This window comes from Anabrus simplex, chromosome 1, assembly GCF_040414725.1.
Source record: "Anabrus simplex isolate iqAnaSimp1 chromosome 1, ASM4041472v1, whole genome shotgun sequence".
In the NCBI taxonomy this organism is placed as follows: Eukaryota; Metazoa; Arthropoda; class Insecta; order Orthoptera; family Tettigoniidae; genus Anabrus; species Anabrus simplex.
Genome location: NC_090265.1, coordinates 511,520,390 through 511,537,528, shown reverse-complemented (window position 1 = coordinate 511,537,528; position 17,139 = coordinate 511,520,390). Strand labels below are relative to the sequence as shown.

The following is a 17,139-nucleotide window of genomic DNA, read 5'->3' as shown; positions in this document are numbered from 1 at the left end:
CCTAAATAGCGTTTCTTCTACTGATGACTGTATATAGCAATGTATAAGCAATCAGTAAGCCTGAAGCAATTTTAGTTTTTGTTTTGTGTGGATTAGCATCCACTTCTCATATAAATTTTACTTTTTCATCTAGGGTACAACTTTTCCTTTTTCTGTTCTCATGGCTAATCAAAAGCAATTGAATGACAAAACTACTGTTCAACAGTAAACACCAGATACCGGCACCATGGAGTTTTTTACTTCTCCGTTGTTCCCATGAAAGAATTCTCATATTCAAACAAATTTACTGTATTTTCTTTTGTTTCCGCATCAAAACCGGCCACTTTGCTTGTAATGCATTTTAATGACGATGATGCTTGTTGTTTAAAGGGGCCTAACATCGAGGTCATCGGCCCCTATGATATAAAATGAGACGAAATGCAATTTAAAAGTACAAAATTAATCCACTGACTAGAATTCAAAACGTGATGATGATTTAATTGATGAATATGAATTTAATTCAATCATTGAATCTGACCCGCAATGCCTCACAATTCCAAAAACAATATTTCTGACCAAGGGACTGCTTCTAAAGCACAATCCTGAATCGATGATGCTTGTCTAAAGGGGTTCAATATCCATGTCAACGGTCCCTCATAATGGCACTTATCGCTAGTAAAGCAGAACCGTAGTGTTTCTCAAGTTGCGGTACTAATCAAAGGTAGTGTAAACTCACGGTGTTCCAAACATTAGGGTACTACTCACAAGTATTGTATGTCGTACAGGTAACGCAGACCTCTGGTACTTCTTGCATAATGTCGCCACTCATAGGCAACGCAAACCCATAGTGTTCCCCGCCTAGGTGCACTAATCATGGGCGCTGGTATTCCCGTGGTGTTCCTCACGGAGTGGGTACTAAACATAGGCAACGAAGACCCACAGTGTCGCTCATATTGTGTTACTAACCAGAGGCAACGCCCGGACCCATGGTGTGTCTCACATAATGGTACTAATCACGGGACGAAAGCCCGTGTTGTTCCGCATTTAGTGGTACTATAATCACAGGTACTGGAAAACATCAGTGAACCCCGCTGGACTACTACGAATCACAAAACTATGGAGTACCTAACAGAGTGGTACTACTGGCAAGTAAAGGCGACCTATGGTGTTCCCTGCGTGATGGTACTAATCACAAGTAGTTTCATGGTTCTGAATCAATCAATCGTTGGTTGCCCCTTTTAGTCTCCTATTACAGCAGGCAGGGGATACCGTAGATGTATTCTTCGTCTGTGTCCAACACCCACAGGGGGTAGACAAAGAGAAAAAAGAAGGAAAAAGAAGGAGAGCGTCACTTCGAAAAATGAAGTAACGGACGAAGAAAGGCAAGGGCCACGAAGGGCGTGAAAATGAAAGACTCCCTAGGCCTCGAATGTTCTATTACCGTCGGGGTCAGAAAATAACAAGAGTTGACCGAGGGAGGTCGGCAGAATAGATGAAAGTGAGGAGCCTGGCACAAGTAAGTGGAAGAAATGCCAGGAATCAGCTATTTGAGATGTATCGCTTCAAATCATATTAAGTGCACTGATCATAATTTTACAGGAATCTAAAAAACGTTTTACTTCCTAAACAAATAAGACCAGTGAAAATTCTACATGGCAACATCTAGGTATTGAGGTTACCGTGTGTTCTGGAATCAGTAATTACTGATATCATTTCCCAATACATGAAGGTGCCATTCTAATTGTAAAATTTCACTTAATATTTTTTGAACAAATTCACTGAACAAAATACGCTTTTATATCACAATTGTTTCACATAATACGATTTGAAATGTTGGATTTGATTTCAGGGTATTTTTATTGACTTTCTTGTTAGATATAGCGTATCAAGTACAGTAAATTAACACATTGTTGACAGTGTTTTGGGTGTTTTACAATCTTGCAAGTAATCCTCCTTCCTCGAGCAGTCACAGTCATCATGGATAGACCTACCATTATTTGATGTTGAACCGATGTTTAGTGCTGAAACATACGGCTGCAAACCACTGAACTCTTTCCAGTTGTCTCCAAATCTTGTTTTCAGCAGGTTCTCGACATCCAGTTCTTTTCTTAGCATTAGGTAATGGTCTTATTTTTTTTTATTACGGAAGGTTCATGTACCTGGTTCAGCTTAATGTCTCTCTTCAGAAGGGTTACGAATCACTTTGGGGGTCATCAAATCTGAACATCAGCTCCATCTTTACTGTAATGAGGGATTGATAACTTTATCTCACTTGTCTTTGGAATCAATCTCTTCATTTTTTAATCCCGTACGATTTCTTAAACTGCTTGGCAAGCATCTTGTAGTTACAGCACTTACGAAGAAGAAATCGTTTGCTGGTAGAGACATATGGTGAGCACACTCCATCGATTAGAACATGTGACACACGGTTTTGACAATTGAAACGAGGTGACTTAAATGTGAAAGACAGTGCACGCTCTGGTAGACCAAAAGTGTGAAGACAAGCAATTGCAAGTGGCACAAGCATTAAATGTGACACAAGAAACAATCAGCAGACATTTACAAGCAACAGGAAAGATCAATAAACTTGACAAATGGGCCCCACACGATTTGAATGAACAGCAAATGGAAAATCGGAAAGTCACTTGTGAAATGATGCCTCAACGCCACAAAAGAAAATCATTTCTGTACCGAATTGTGACAAGTAACAAAAAATGGATTTATTTTGAAAAAACGAAGCGGGGAAAATCGTGGCTGTCAACTGTCGAAGTCGGTCCAACACCAACGCCAAATCACGTCAGCAAGAAGATCATGCTTTGTGTCTGGAGGGACCAGAGCGGTATTGTGTATTATGAACTCTTGAAGCCCGGTGAAACCGTTAATGCACAACGCTATTGCCCAGAAATGATTCGTTTAAATCACGTACTGATCAAAAGACGACCAGAATGAGTCAGAAGACATGGCAAAGTGATTTCGTTACACGACAATTCACCGTCTCGCACAGCAAATCCAGTGAAAGACACCTTGAAATCACTTGGATGGGATATCCTCCTGGTTCTGCCATACTGCTCTGACCTGGAGTCATATGGCTAACACCTCCTCGCATCAATGGTGCAAGTGCTTGCAGAGCAGCACTTCAGCAATTTCGAGGAAGTTGGAAAATGGCTCGACGAATGGTTTGCCTCACAAGACAAGCAATTATTCTGACATAGTATTCAAAACTTACCTGAAAAATGGGTCAAGTGTGCAGAAGCCGATGAATAAACAAAAATGAATTTGTCTTGAAAATTGTGTTTTCTTTATCACAAAAACCAGCAAAAACTTAGGCACACACCTAGTATATGTACTGAAAACAAAAGGAAGTCTCCAGCGCACGGTAGCTTTATCTCTTATCAATGGTTACAAGAGCAAGACAACACTATTTTCAGACCGCTACGATTCAAAAATCAACAAGTCACTCAGAGTGGCGTTGCAAAGTTCTGGAATTTTTTAAAGGATCGCTCACAGCAACTATGGCACTTACAGAATTAACAATCTGCAGTTCCTGAGTGTATCATTTCTTTTCATACAAGTATCCCTTATGAGAAGTGAAAATTTAGTACTAATTTTTTCTTTCCTCTTCCAACGTAACTAGAGTGCCACTATACCCTCTGATACCCTCTCAAAAGTTAGTAACAAGGACCGACATCTCTATTTTACTCACTGAATTCCCAATAATGATTATTATAACAAATTTGTGCAATTACCACGGCAGTCCCCCCCCCCAAAAAAATTGTAATAGTACAATACATTCCCATTCATGACATCTCTTTGTAGAATAGACATGACATCAAAATTTCCCATATAAAATTGCTCACAGGAGGAGGTTCCGCCTCTGTGGTGTGCGAGGACGGTTTGAAAAGTTCTCGGAATCACCGCTAGATGTCAGTGCTAGAGCAACAATGTTCCCGCGCAATAATCACACATCCCTTGTGAGTGAACACGTGGCGCGTCAGTGCTCTAGCTGCAGGAGTGTGATAGTGACGACTCTTTGTTGTTGTTCCCACATAGTGATTTGTGACAATGGGAAAACAGATTCGAGCAGTGATTAAATACTTTGTAAAGAAAGGTATGAAAGCAAAGGAAATTCATGACGACTTTCAGAACACACTGGGGGACTCTGCTCCTTCATTTTCAACTGTTGCCAAGTGGACCAGCGAGTTTAAATTTGGTCGGGAGAGCTTGGATGATGATCCGCGTAGTGAAGGCCAAAAAGTGTTACGACCCCAGAATTTATCACAAAAGCGCATAAAATGGTCATGGAGGATCGTCGACTGAAAGTGCGGGGGATTGCTGAAGCTGTAGGGAGGTCTTCTGAAGGGGTATATTATATTTTAACCGAAGAATTGGGTATGCAAAAATTATCCGCAAGATGGGTGCCACGTCTCTTGACATTGGACAATAAACGCACCAGATTGGAAATGTCCGAACAAAGTCTGGCCTGGTTTCAGTGCAACCAACAAGATTTTTTGTGCCGGTTTGTGACTACAGATGAAACTTGGGTCCACTACTATACCCCACAGACAAAACAGCAGTCAAAGCAGTGGAAACATGCTGATTCACCAGCACCAAAGAAAGCAAAGGCAGTGCGTTTGGTCGGAAAGGTCATGGCCTCAGTTTACTGGGATGCAAAAGGCATTCTGCTGATAGATCATCTTCCTACTGGTGAAACAATTACGGGGCAATACTATGCAAACCTCCTAGACCAACTACAGGAAAAGATACGCGAAACAAGGCCTGGTTTGGCAACGAAAAATGTCATCTTTCATCAGGACAACGCTCCGCCGCAAACAAGTGTTATTGCCATGGCAAAACTTCATGAAATGGGGTACGAATTGTTGCCATATCCACCTTATTCACCTGATTTGGCACCATCAGACTTTCATCTATTCCCTAAGCTGAAAATTTTCCTCGGTGGATGGAGATTTTCTAAAAGGGAAGAACTGACAGCCGAATTGGAGAGGTATTTTGCAGGCCTAGAGGAATCTCATTTTCGAGATGGGATCAAGGCATTGGAACATCGCTGGACCAAAAGCATTAGTCTACAGGGAGACTATGTTGAAAAATAAAAGCAGTTATACCGAGGTAAGATACATAATTCTAGTACATTCCGAGAACTTTTCAAACCACCTACGTAGTGGTTAGTGTGATAAGCTGCCACCCCCGGAGGCCTGGGTTCAATTCGCGGCTCTGCCACAAAAATTTTTAAAAGTGGTACGAGTGCTGGAATGGGGTTCATTCAACCTCAGGAGGTCAACTGAATAGAGGTGGGTTCGATTCCCACCTCAGCCATCCTGGAAGTGGTTTTCCGTAGTTTGCCACTTCTCCAGGCCAATGCCAGGATGGTACCTAACTTATGGCCACAGTCACTTCCTTCCCGCTTCCTTGTCTATCCATTCCAATCTTCCCATCCCCCTGCAAGGCCCCTGTTCAGCATAGCAGGCGAGGCCACCTGGGCGAGGTACTGGTCATCCTCCCCAGTAGTATCCCGCGACCCAGTCTGAAGCTCCAGGACACTGCACTTGAGGCGGTAGAGGTGGGATCCCCCACTGAATCCGAGGGGAAAACAGACTCTGGAGGGTACACAGATAAAGAAGAAGAGGAGGTTCATTATCCTGTAAAAGACACACATTCCTCCAGGATTGAAACCATACAACTTTTATCAAATATGGCCATATTCTTAAGTTCCACCAGCGAAAGACTCAATAAGATAACTGATATAAGGAACGATTATGTAACAAATCTGGTGAACACTTTCAATTAGAAATCAGAATTGTGTGCTTAGTGAAGAAGTTCTTGCACTGTGAAAATCGGGAAAACACCTGAGTGCATCAAATGTGATATAGATGCACACTCTACAAGAGTCCAGTTTGATACAATTACATCACATATTTCATAAACTGCAACCTGGATTACTTCAACAAAAACTGAAAATCATCCTCGTCCAAAATGAAAGTAGTCTAACAGGCCCTTGGCTTTCAGTGCAAGAAACCACACATCACAAGCTGTGAAGATGCTTATATGGATTGGGCAGTTCATCTAAGGAAAACCATTTTCTAATAAGCTCATGAAATACTGCAAGTAGTTTGTTGCCTGAACACTTGTTTGGGGAAATATTCCCAAGAGAGATGTTTAGTCTAGATGCAAAAAAATTTTAATCAAGAAAGAGATAGATACAGGAAGGGAGAGAAAAAAAAGAATACGGAGGACTTGGAAAGAAGGGGGAAAAAAGCAGCAGAACTGGAATTTCTCAGCATACGAAATAGACTAATGTAATAACGCAGGACAATCACAAAAGGCCAAGTTTATCATTAACATTTTTATACAACACAAAATATGACTGGTGTATAAAGACTACTTACTTATGAACTAAGAGCTTCATATCTGCTTCATTCCCTTCAGAGCTGCTGCTATCAGGGGTGCGCCCTTCCATTGCCATCCTGTACACCATACGGATGTGCTGACGTAATTCCATCCAGTAGGACTGTAACCTACGCATTTCCTCCATCTGCTCAGCAGCTAATTCCCTGCAAGTAGACAAGAGAGTAGCGATCAGACAGCAGGTTTCTAGCAATAAAGCATACTCTACACTTCTCCATACAACGTACCTTCTATCCTTGCATGCTTCACAATTACAAGGCTTTTCCTCTCGCTGAACAGCAGTTACAGGAATGACCGACAGCACTTCACTCTGACCGGTATCACCCTGAAACATTTCAAAAACTCTGATCATACTAGTAGATTGTTAAACATCAATGCAACTCAACAAAGAATAGCTGAGATGTGAAGACAAGAACAGCAACAAAACTGAGATCTGGAAACGTTCCGCACACCAGTACAAGGAGATAATAATTTTCAAGGTGGTCAATATAAAACAGCACACAAAAATTCCTTATCGTTTAATACAACAAAACAAAATGCAAAAATGAATAGATGGAATATTTAGTTTTCCAAGTAACAAGTTGGAAACAAGAAACCCAATGCTCTCAGTACAACAGAGCAATACCCTTTCTGTATAGCCTTTGTTTGCCACAAAAAGAAACTTCCAAGAAGTTTGTCAAACATCACTAAGGATAGATGGCACACCACTGACTGTGACAGATCCAACAGCTTCATGAAGGAACTAATGCCCAGGAAAAGGAAAGTTTAAAAAAAAAATCACTACTGATAAGAGGCATTATGATACTTGCCTAGGAATCTGATGATGATGCTTGTTGTTTTAAGGGACCTAACATCGAAGGTCATCGGCCCCTATTGGAACGAGATAGACATGATATATGACAGTTAAAATTTTAAAACGTATCCACTGACCAGAGTTAAAAAAATTGTGATGAAAAATGGGTGAGAGATTAAAACAATCAGTGGATCTAATTCGCAATGCCTTATTTTTAATAAAAAGAGAAAATACAGGAGACAAAGGAACAAGGCATTGCCTGCTAGTACATATAAATATACATTAAATTAAACGTTAAAATAACACATTAAAAGGCGCAACACAAACTAAAATGAAGTCAATAGGATAAAAGCGCAATTGACACAAAGACGAGCACAAAGGACATCATTATATACGATAAAACAGACCACTATCCCTCATAAAGCGGACGACGAGGTCTGCTGACTGCTCGTCATCTCACAAGATAAGGGATATGGTACCCAGGAGGTTAAGACTAAGGCGAAGATCGACCAGGTCCATACACTCCGTAACGATGTGTACCACGGTAAGATGATCGCCGCAGGTACACACCAGAGGGGGTTCTCCTTTCAAAAGATGGGAGTGAGTCACGATACCATGGCCGATCCGAAGACGACATAATACCATGGCTTCCCTCCGCGAAGCCTGAAGGAAAGTCTTCCATACCTTCGTTGTTCCTTTTATCGCTCTCAGCTTATTGGGAAGTGGAATGGCCTGCCACTCCATCTCCCAATGGAACATAACCAGATGTCTCAGCTGAGAGCGAATATCACTTGCTGGAACCTTGAAAGGCAACAGGGGTAGTGTAACTGCCTCCTTGGCAGCCTGATCTGCTAACTCGTTTCCCTCTATGCCCATGTGGCTTGGGAGCCACAGAAACGTGATTCTGGTGCCGGCATCCTAACACCCGGCCAGCAGGTCCTGGATCCGCTGTACCAGAGGGTGCCGAGGGAAACAGGTATCAATAGACTGGAGGGAACTCAAGGAGTCAGTACACACAAGAAAGTGTCGACGCTCTGCTGTGTACACACTACAGGTTTCCGAGAGAGCAAAAAGAAACCTATCATTGTCGACAACGAACGCACAGCCCACCTTCATATCTGTCCTTGAACCATCCGTGTAGACGACGACTGAACCTGGATAACGGCCAACAACAGACAGGAAGAGCCTCCAATAAATCGAAGGGTCCGTGTTTTCTTTCGGGACAGTGTGCAGATCCAGGATTATTTCAGGTCGTCGTACGACCCACAGAGGTTCCCCACTTGGTTGTCTGACAAGGCAAGGAACCGAAGGTACGTCAAACAATCTGTAACTGCTATCCAAGAGTATTCCAACCGGCCGTGTTGCTCAAGGACAAGCAGCGTACAGCAAACAGTTGCGATTGTTCAAAACACAAGGATAGCTTGGATGAAGTGGCATCTGTCGCAAATTTGCAGCATACAAAAGTAGGAGTTGCTTTCGCCTCAGGTGTAAAGGCGGCACACCAGACTCAGAGAGCAGGCTGGCGATTGGGCTTGTACAAAAAGTTCCCGTCGCCAACCTAACCCCGCCGTGGTGGATACTGTTCAGCTTCACAAGAACACTGTCTTGCTGAGCCATATGCTGTACTGCCGTAGTCTAACCTGGATAAAATGTGTGCCCTGTAAAATCATAGAAGCACCGCGCGGTCAGCTCCCCAAGTAGTGCTGCTAAGAAACTTCAAGAGATTAAGCCTCTTGGTGCTTGCACTTTTAGCTCCCGCACGTGTGGCTCCCACGATAATTTACAGTCAAAAAGGAGCCCAAGAAATCGGTAAGTGTCAACAACTGGAAGAACGACATTTCCTATACAAAGCTCAGGATGTGGGTGAAGAGTATGTTGACGACAAAATGGACAACAGAGGTCTTTGCGGCAGAAAACCGAAAGCCGTGTTCTAAGGTCCTCTGCTCCACCCCCCTAATAGCTTGCTGTAATTGTCGCTCTGCGACTGCCATACTGCACGAGCTATAGTGCAGCAACTAAGCCGGTAGCTGCATGGGAGGAAGAGGAGCCTGCCGACACTACCAGTTCTGGTTTTGTCTTGCAACACAGTCTGTTTTGTGCTTCAGTGAAAGTAACAACTAGGTGCAAAGTAAAATGAAAATAAATGGAAAAAATAATAATCCTAATTATTCTATTCCACAATGAGTTTTTATTTACGATTATTCACATATGCATATAGAATCCGCTCTGCAGTTACAAGACTTCAAGAGATTCCCAAGTGTTCCTAGTTCCAAGTCATGGGATGGTTCATGGATAAGTTAACAAATTTTGTGAAATAGGAAATATTAATGATATAATGCGAAGAAGGCGACTTAAAGTGCTAACAGAAGAATTTCAAATAGAGGATTGTGGAGGTGTTCAGTAAATTCACAGAGGCTTGCAGACTTAATGCCTTAAAGTAAAACAGTCGATAATGAATATACTCAATGCTCAGAATACAGTAATTTTGTAGCTTCTTTAGCCAAATGCACTATATAACTAATAATACGGTAGTCCTTATAAGCTTGAGCATTTTATTAATTCAGAATGGGAACTATAATTAGCCTGAAAAGATCAGTTGCTGTCCTTGGAAGCCTATTTAGGTTCGATTCCTTTAAGAAGCAGGGCAGATATGTGGTTAGAATGGTACAAGCAGTTCACTTAATTGGATGTGTGTCCAAAAAGAGCTACACCTCAGAATAAAGAATCCAGTTTAGTACCTTTATTTACATTTACAAACATTTGCCATGGGTCATAGTTGTAAAAAGAAATATGGTTCTTTTCAGGTCAGGAGACTGATGTCAACAGAGGCAGGCAATAAATGAATTTTGTTCCAACTGTTTCATCATCCTTTCAATACAACCACTCTTAAAATCCTTTAAGGTCAACAATTCTACACCAGTATAGGACTGTGCAGTGTATAGTAATAGGGAAGTAAAGAGAACGCACATAAAACCATTTACTTTTGTGAAACCTGTTCAAATAAACCAGTACTGTATCCTAGTTTTGTTTCAGAAGGTTCCGTAAATTGGAAAACTCAAAAGACAGTGTGTATTAATTTGTTTGTAATGATGTGTGTGTCATTAAGTTTTAAATGTGTTGAGCCGGGCTGAGTGGCTCAGACAGTTGAAGCACTGGCCTTTTGACCCCAACTTGGCAGGTTCGATCCTGGCTCAGTCTTGTGGTATTTGGAGGTGCTCAAATACATCAGCCTCGTGTTAGTAGATTTACTGGCACGTAAAAGAACTCCTGCGGGACAAAATTCCGGCACCTCGGTGTCTCCAAAAACCGTAAAAGTAGTTAGTTGGAAGTAAAAATAATACATTATAAAATGTGTTGAACATCCCTATCACACAAATACATACGAGGGGGTTAACAATACAACAATTCACTTAATATCACACACAAATGCCCTGTATAACTGGATACTTGAAGTATCTATTCTGCTGTGTTTTAGTGATTTAAAAAGGGCAAACCTGCAGTCAATAATGTTACATCAGCAGCAGAAAATTCCTATAACATAAATCTTCAGTAGGAATAAAAGTATCCATATTAGGATGTGTGAGAAGATATGACAATATTGGACGGAAGAGACAAGAATGTTAGATTTCTAAAAATTATTAAAGATCTTACTGCTGAGCAAGTTGGCTGTATGGTTAGGGTCATGTAGCTGCGAGCTTGCATTTGGAAGATCTGGGGAAAGGGGAGATCGAATTCCACCTTTGGCAGCCCTGAAGATGGTTCTCTATGGTTTCCCATTTTCATACTAGGCAAATGCTGAGACTGTAACTTAAGGAAACAAGTAATGAACTTCATTCCGGTTCTGGAATAACTTTAAATATCTAAGATGAAATTCTAAAAGAATTTAATTGTATAAAGTCTACCTGTTCAATACAAGTTTGCCATTTGACAAAGGGTCTGTTTAAAAAAATTCCTAGGACATGTTTTGACCTAGCCTAGTGATCATCATCTGCTAAAATAACAAAGAAAGACATAACAAAAACATAAAAAATATGAGATAAAACACAATCAACAAATAAAATGGAAGTCTGTGTTTAAAACATGCATAGCTTCAATATTAAAATACACTCAACAAATACAATGGAAATCTGTGTTAAAAATGTACAGATACGATCTTGGATGAATTTACAGTAGTTGTGTGGGTCCAACCGTATTTAATACAATAGTGGTTGGCTAAAAGAAATACTTAAGAATTGTGAAGAAAGATGTTCTAATTTGTCATGCTTCAGGAAATGGAGTGAAGATATGAAAAATCTGTTACATTTCTTCATGGAGAAAACAAGTACAGCCTGGATGTCCTCTTTCCTCCAGCCCTGTGCTTGTATTGATCAGGTTGGGTCGGTGTTGATCTCCACACTGACGGGCGACCGTTCCGATGTTGCAACGTGACCAGAGAAGCTTTAAACCTACATCAAATCCTTGTTGTTGTTGGAGTCATCAGTCCATAGAATGGTTTGATGAAGCTCTCCATGCCACCCTTTCCTGTGCTAACTTTTCATTTCTAAGTAAGTGCTGCATCCTACATCTCTAATCTGCTTGTCATACTCATACCTTGGTCTACCCTACCGTGCTTACCGTATACACTTCCTTCATAAACCAACCGAACAAGTCTGAGGTGTCTAAAGATCTGTCCTATCATTCTATCTCTTCTCGTCAAATTTAGCCAAAGCGACCTCCTCTCACCAACTCGATTCAGTATTTCTTCATTCATTATTCTATCTATCTCACCATCAGCATTCTTCTGTAACACCACATTTCAAAAGCTTCTATTCTCTTTCATTCTGAGCTAGTTATTGCCATGTTTCACTTCCATACAATGCCATGCTCTACACTAAAGTCTTCAAAAATGTATTTTCAATTCCCAATAACAATGTTCGAAGTGAGCAAATTTCTTTTCTTAAGAACAGCCTTCTTTGCTTGTGCTAGTCTGCATTTTATGACCTCCTTACTTCTGCCATCGTTAGTTATTTTACTACCCAAGTAAAAATATTCACCTACTTCATTTAAGACTTAATTTCCTAATTTAATATTATTCCTGCATCACTTGACTTCATTCGACTGCACTCCATTACTTTGGTTTTGGACTCATTTATTTTCATCTTTTACTCCTTACCCAAGACTGTTCATACAATTCAGCAATTTCTCCAGATCCTCTGCAATCTCAGATAAAATAACAATATCATCAGCAAATCTCGGGGTTTTGATTTCCTGTCCTTGGATTGTGATTCCCTTCCCAAATTTGCTTTGATTTCCATTATCGCATGTTCTAAATAAACACTGAAAAGTAGGGTGGACAAACTCCAGCCTTGCCTCACTCCTTTCTGGATTGCTGCTTGTTTTTCAAAGCCCTCAATTCTTATCACTGCAGACTGACTTTTATACAGATAGTAGATAATTCTTCGCTCTCGGTATCTGATCCCAATCACCTTCAGAATCTCAATCAACATTATCGAATGCCTTTTCAAGATCTATGAACGCCATGTATGAGGGCTTGTCCTTCTTAACTCAATCCTGTAAGATCAAAGTCAGGATTGCTTCACGTGTTCCTACATTTCTTCTGAAGCCAAATTGATCATCTGCCAACTCACTTTCAACTTTGTTTCCATTCTCCTGTAAATAATGTGTGTTAAAATTTTACAGGCGTGAGATACTAAACTAATAGTGGGGTAGTTTTCACACTTGTCAGCACCGGCTTTCTTGGGAATAGGTATAACAACACTCTGCCGAAAATCGGATGGCACTTCTAATACATCTTACACATTACAGGGAATAAACCTTGCCATAATAGTTTCTCCAGGTGCCTTGTTTCTATTTAGGTCTCTAAAAAGCTGTCAAATTCCAACCTCAAAACTGAGTCCACCATTTCATCAGCATCAAAAGCCTTTTCTTGTTTCAGAACCATATCACCTACGTCTTTACCCTGATACAACTGTTGGATATGTCCCTGCCATCTTCCTGCCTTGTCTTCTTTCGTTAGAAGTGGTTTTCCATCTGAGCTAATATTCATACACCTAGTTTCCCTTTCTCCAAAGGTTTCCATGATTTTCCTGTATGCAGCATCTACCTTTCCTAGGACCAAACAATCCAACATCCTTGCACTTCTCCTTCAGCCATTCTTCCTTAGCCATCCTACACTTTCTATCCACTTCATTCTTTAATCGCCTGTATTCCTTTTTGCCTTCTTCATTTTTTGCATTCCTGTACTTTTGTTGTTCACCAATCAGGTCTAATATATCCTCTGAGATCTAATATATCCTCTGAGTTAGCCACTGATTCTTATGTGATCTTTCCTTTCTTCCTATCATTTCTTCATGACTGTCCATTCTTCCTCTATTGTGTTTCCTTCAGCCTTTTCATTTAGTCCTTGTGCAACATACTCCTTGAAACAGTCCCTCACACTCTATTCTTTCAACTTGTCTAGATCCCACCTCCTTGCATTCCTTCTTTTCTTCAATTTCTCAACTTCAGGTGGCATTTCATGACCAACAATTTGTGGTCAGTGACCCTTTTACATATTGTATTAAATCTTCTATCTCTTCATATATTCTTTCAATCAAATCCTAAGTTCAAGCTTCTGAATCAAGGTAAAGTATGCTCTTTAACCTTTCCACTGCCGAGTTTCGATGATCAGGCGAACCCTCTGGGCCGGGATTTTTTTTAAAAAAGAAAGAAGCACTTTCATAGATACATTTTTACTGATAACATTAACCCAATCGCATCATCTGACGACCCTAGCTCGTCACAGTTATTCGTGGCATATGAATCAAATGACGAGCTCCGCTCGCGGCGATGCACAGCTGTACATCAATCAATGTAGTTCAGTCACTAACCCACAGACACCACTTGTATGCATTCTGAGCTGAAGTTCCGGTTTTTTCCCTTTCACCGGGTTCTCACACACTTCCGGAACATGAGATAAGAGCATCTTTTTCCATATAAATTCTCTCTTGTCAGTTGCCATCATGGCGTCCAGCAGATGTGCTGGTGTTGAAGAAGAAGGAATACGGAAGCTAATAGATAGTGTTTTAGAGAGTGATATTGAAGGCAGTGATGTTTGTGACGATGAAATAGACCCTGAAGTCCTTAGTTCGAGTACTAGCGATGCGTATAATAGTTCTGATGACACCGAAAGTGATGCAAATAACGACGGTGTGCCGAGTCTTTCGAAACAAGCTCGTACCTCGGCACAGACTAACTTGACTGACTGGAACTGGACAAATAGTGACAATAAACCTGTTGTACATAAGTTTAGTGAATACAGTGGGGTTAGTGAAAACTTATTGAAAAAGTCTGATACGTAGCCACTATCTGAACTCTCAGTTTTTTGTGAATACATGGACCCTTTGTTTGACAAAATATCTGTAGAGACAAATTCATATGCAGCAAAACAGTTGAGCAATCCTGCCAGAAAAAAGTTGAAAGACGATGACAAATGGTTTGAGACTACACCCGACAAAATTAGGGCATATTTTGCATTAGTTATACTAATGTCACAAGTGCGAAAGTCAAGAATACAGTTATACTGGAGTAAAAACAGATGTATAAACACTCCTATTTTTCGTGAAACCATGAGCAGGGGAAGATTTATTATAATTTCACGATTTTTACATTTTGTTGACGAACAAGTCGATAGTAGTGACAAACTAAGAAAGATTAGGCCTATAATACAACATTTCTGCCCCAAATATTCAGAATTATATTTACCTTCACAAGACATTGCTCTAGATGAACGTGTAATGAAATTCAGAGGCCGCCTTTCATATGTCCAGTTTAATAGGTCCAAACGTTCTAGGTTTGGAATAAAAATTTACAAAAATTTGTGAATCAAGTTCTGGCTACTGTCTGTCTTTCAAAATTTATGTAGGTGATGATGTAACGGATCCAAGTCTGCCAGTAAGTACAAACGTTGTTCTCAACATGTGTGAACCATTGTTAGGGCGTGAACATACATTGATTTAGATAACTGGTATTCTTCCCCAGATTTATTCAAAAGGCTACATGACAAGCAGATGAATGTAATTGGAACTGTTAGACAGAACCGAAAAGACATGCCTCGCGATAATTGGAACTGTTAGACAGAACCGAAAAGACATGCCTCGCGATATCAGTAAGACGAAACTAAAACATGGAGAGTATGAGACGTGGGCTGCCAACAGTATGTTGTGTGTGAAGTGGAAAGATAACAAGGATGTTTGCTTTCTCACCACTAAACACAAATCAGCTGACATGACAGGGACAGCCAAACTCAGACGAAAGAGAGGACAAACCCCGAGGGAAGAAGTGATAAAGTCCAAGTGTGGCCTTGAATACCAGAAGGGGATGGGTGGTGTTGACCTTCAGGATCAGGTTACAGCTGTTTCTCACCATGCGACGACAGTGAAAGGGTATAGGAAAATATTCTTTTACCTCCCAGATATGTGCATTTTCAGAAAGACGAGCTACACGGACTTCCGAACTAGCATTGCACAGCAGCTACTAGAGACTGTTCAGTTACCGGAGTACTCGGTTCGAGGTCGACCTTCAGCGAGCACCACTCCAACCAGATTACAAGCTAAATCATGGGCCCACTTTCTCATGCATATTCCCCTACAGAGAAGAAATCAGAAGTCACAAGATGGTGTGTTGTGTGCTACAGCCGGAGTAAAAGAAGCAAAAGTTGCTGGCAGTGCAAAAAGTGTGGGGTAGCTCTTCACTTAGAATAATGTTTTGAGGTGTACCACACCCAGCAGACGAACTAAAATAGTGGCATTGGTAAGTTTAATACTTCATTATCATCCATGCAAATTTTCAGAAAGGACTATTTACTGCTTGGTTTTGTATGATTTTCTAAATAATAGTGTGATGACAACGGCCGTAGAGCGGTATTTAAATGTGATTTCTTAGTGAACTCCTACGGTATTTAAATGTGAGGCGAATGGGTTAATGGAATGCATATTGTCCCCTTACCCCCGCTGACCAATGCGGGGTCGGGGATGAAGTGAGATTATATTTTACAGCATATTTTTTAAGGCCGGATGCCCCTCCTGATGCAAACCACAGTTGAGAAAATATGAAATGAATGATGGTGAATGAAACTGGGGAAGGAATCAGCTGTGGCTTATGAATGGGAACTGTCCTGGCATTTGCTTGAGAATGCAAAAGGAAAGCCACAGAAAGAAAGAAAAAAATCTCAGGACAGCTGACAGTGGGGTTCGAACCAATTCGCCTGCCGAATGCTGAGCTTGGCTCCATAGCGGTAGCATGTTAACATGCACGGCTACTCCGCTCGGTGATACTATTACTGAAATATGATATAAAATTGTTGATACAAGAAAGGCTATAATCAAAGTCATTAACATTTGGGGAAAAAAGACTTTATCTGAGGAGGCAATGACAATTCCGCATGAGATTCATCATTACTACTTTGTCTCGCACTTTCTTTAGTTCAGTATCGTCCTGTACATGTTCTCAATCTTAATTATCAAAACATAGCTATCCAGAATCATTATTTATGTGGAAACATTCAATTTCTTCGTCAACAAGAGATGAATGTATACTTCAAGACACCATGATGGCTACACGTTAGCGGGAAAGATGTTCCACTCCAGCGATGCTGAAATAACACCAGGTCGCTTTCAAAACACGCAAAATGGAGTGATATATCTGCCGTACAGAACTTCTTTGAGCATTTCCACGGAATCTCAAAGCATGACACTATATCCCGTTCATTTGCGAGATCGGTTACGTACACACTGCACCAAAACGTATATATACGGGTTTGGCGGACAAGGCACAGCATTCAATAACGTATGTATATGGGTTAATACAAAATTACTGTCCCAAGAATACTATTTCTATCAATAGTAGCTCCCTCGCTACCAAAGTTTCACCATGCAGAAAGACCGTCCTTTGGTTACTTCTCACAGAAG

General features: G+C 40.8%; 1 protein-coding gene across 2 annotated transcripts in view; it reads right to left on the bottom strand.

Moving 5' to 3' along the window:
• Window positions 1-17,139, bottom strand: part of LOC136857044 (uncharacterized) — a 572,347-nt gene that overhangs the window by 539,141 nt on the left and 16,067 nt on the right. For both annotated transcript variants that reach the window (XM_067135398.2, XM_067135399.2), the window contains exons 2-3: window positions 6,627-6,724; window positions 6,381-6,545 (exon numbers count right to left, since the gene is read on the bottom strand). In XM_067135398.2, the coding sequence (XP_066991499.2) occupies window positions 6,381-6,545; window positions 6,627-6,724 (263 nt within the window). The remainder of the gene's footprint in view (window positions 1-6,380; window positions 6,546-6,626; window positions 6,725-17,139) is intronic.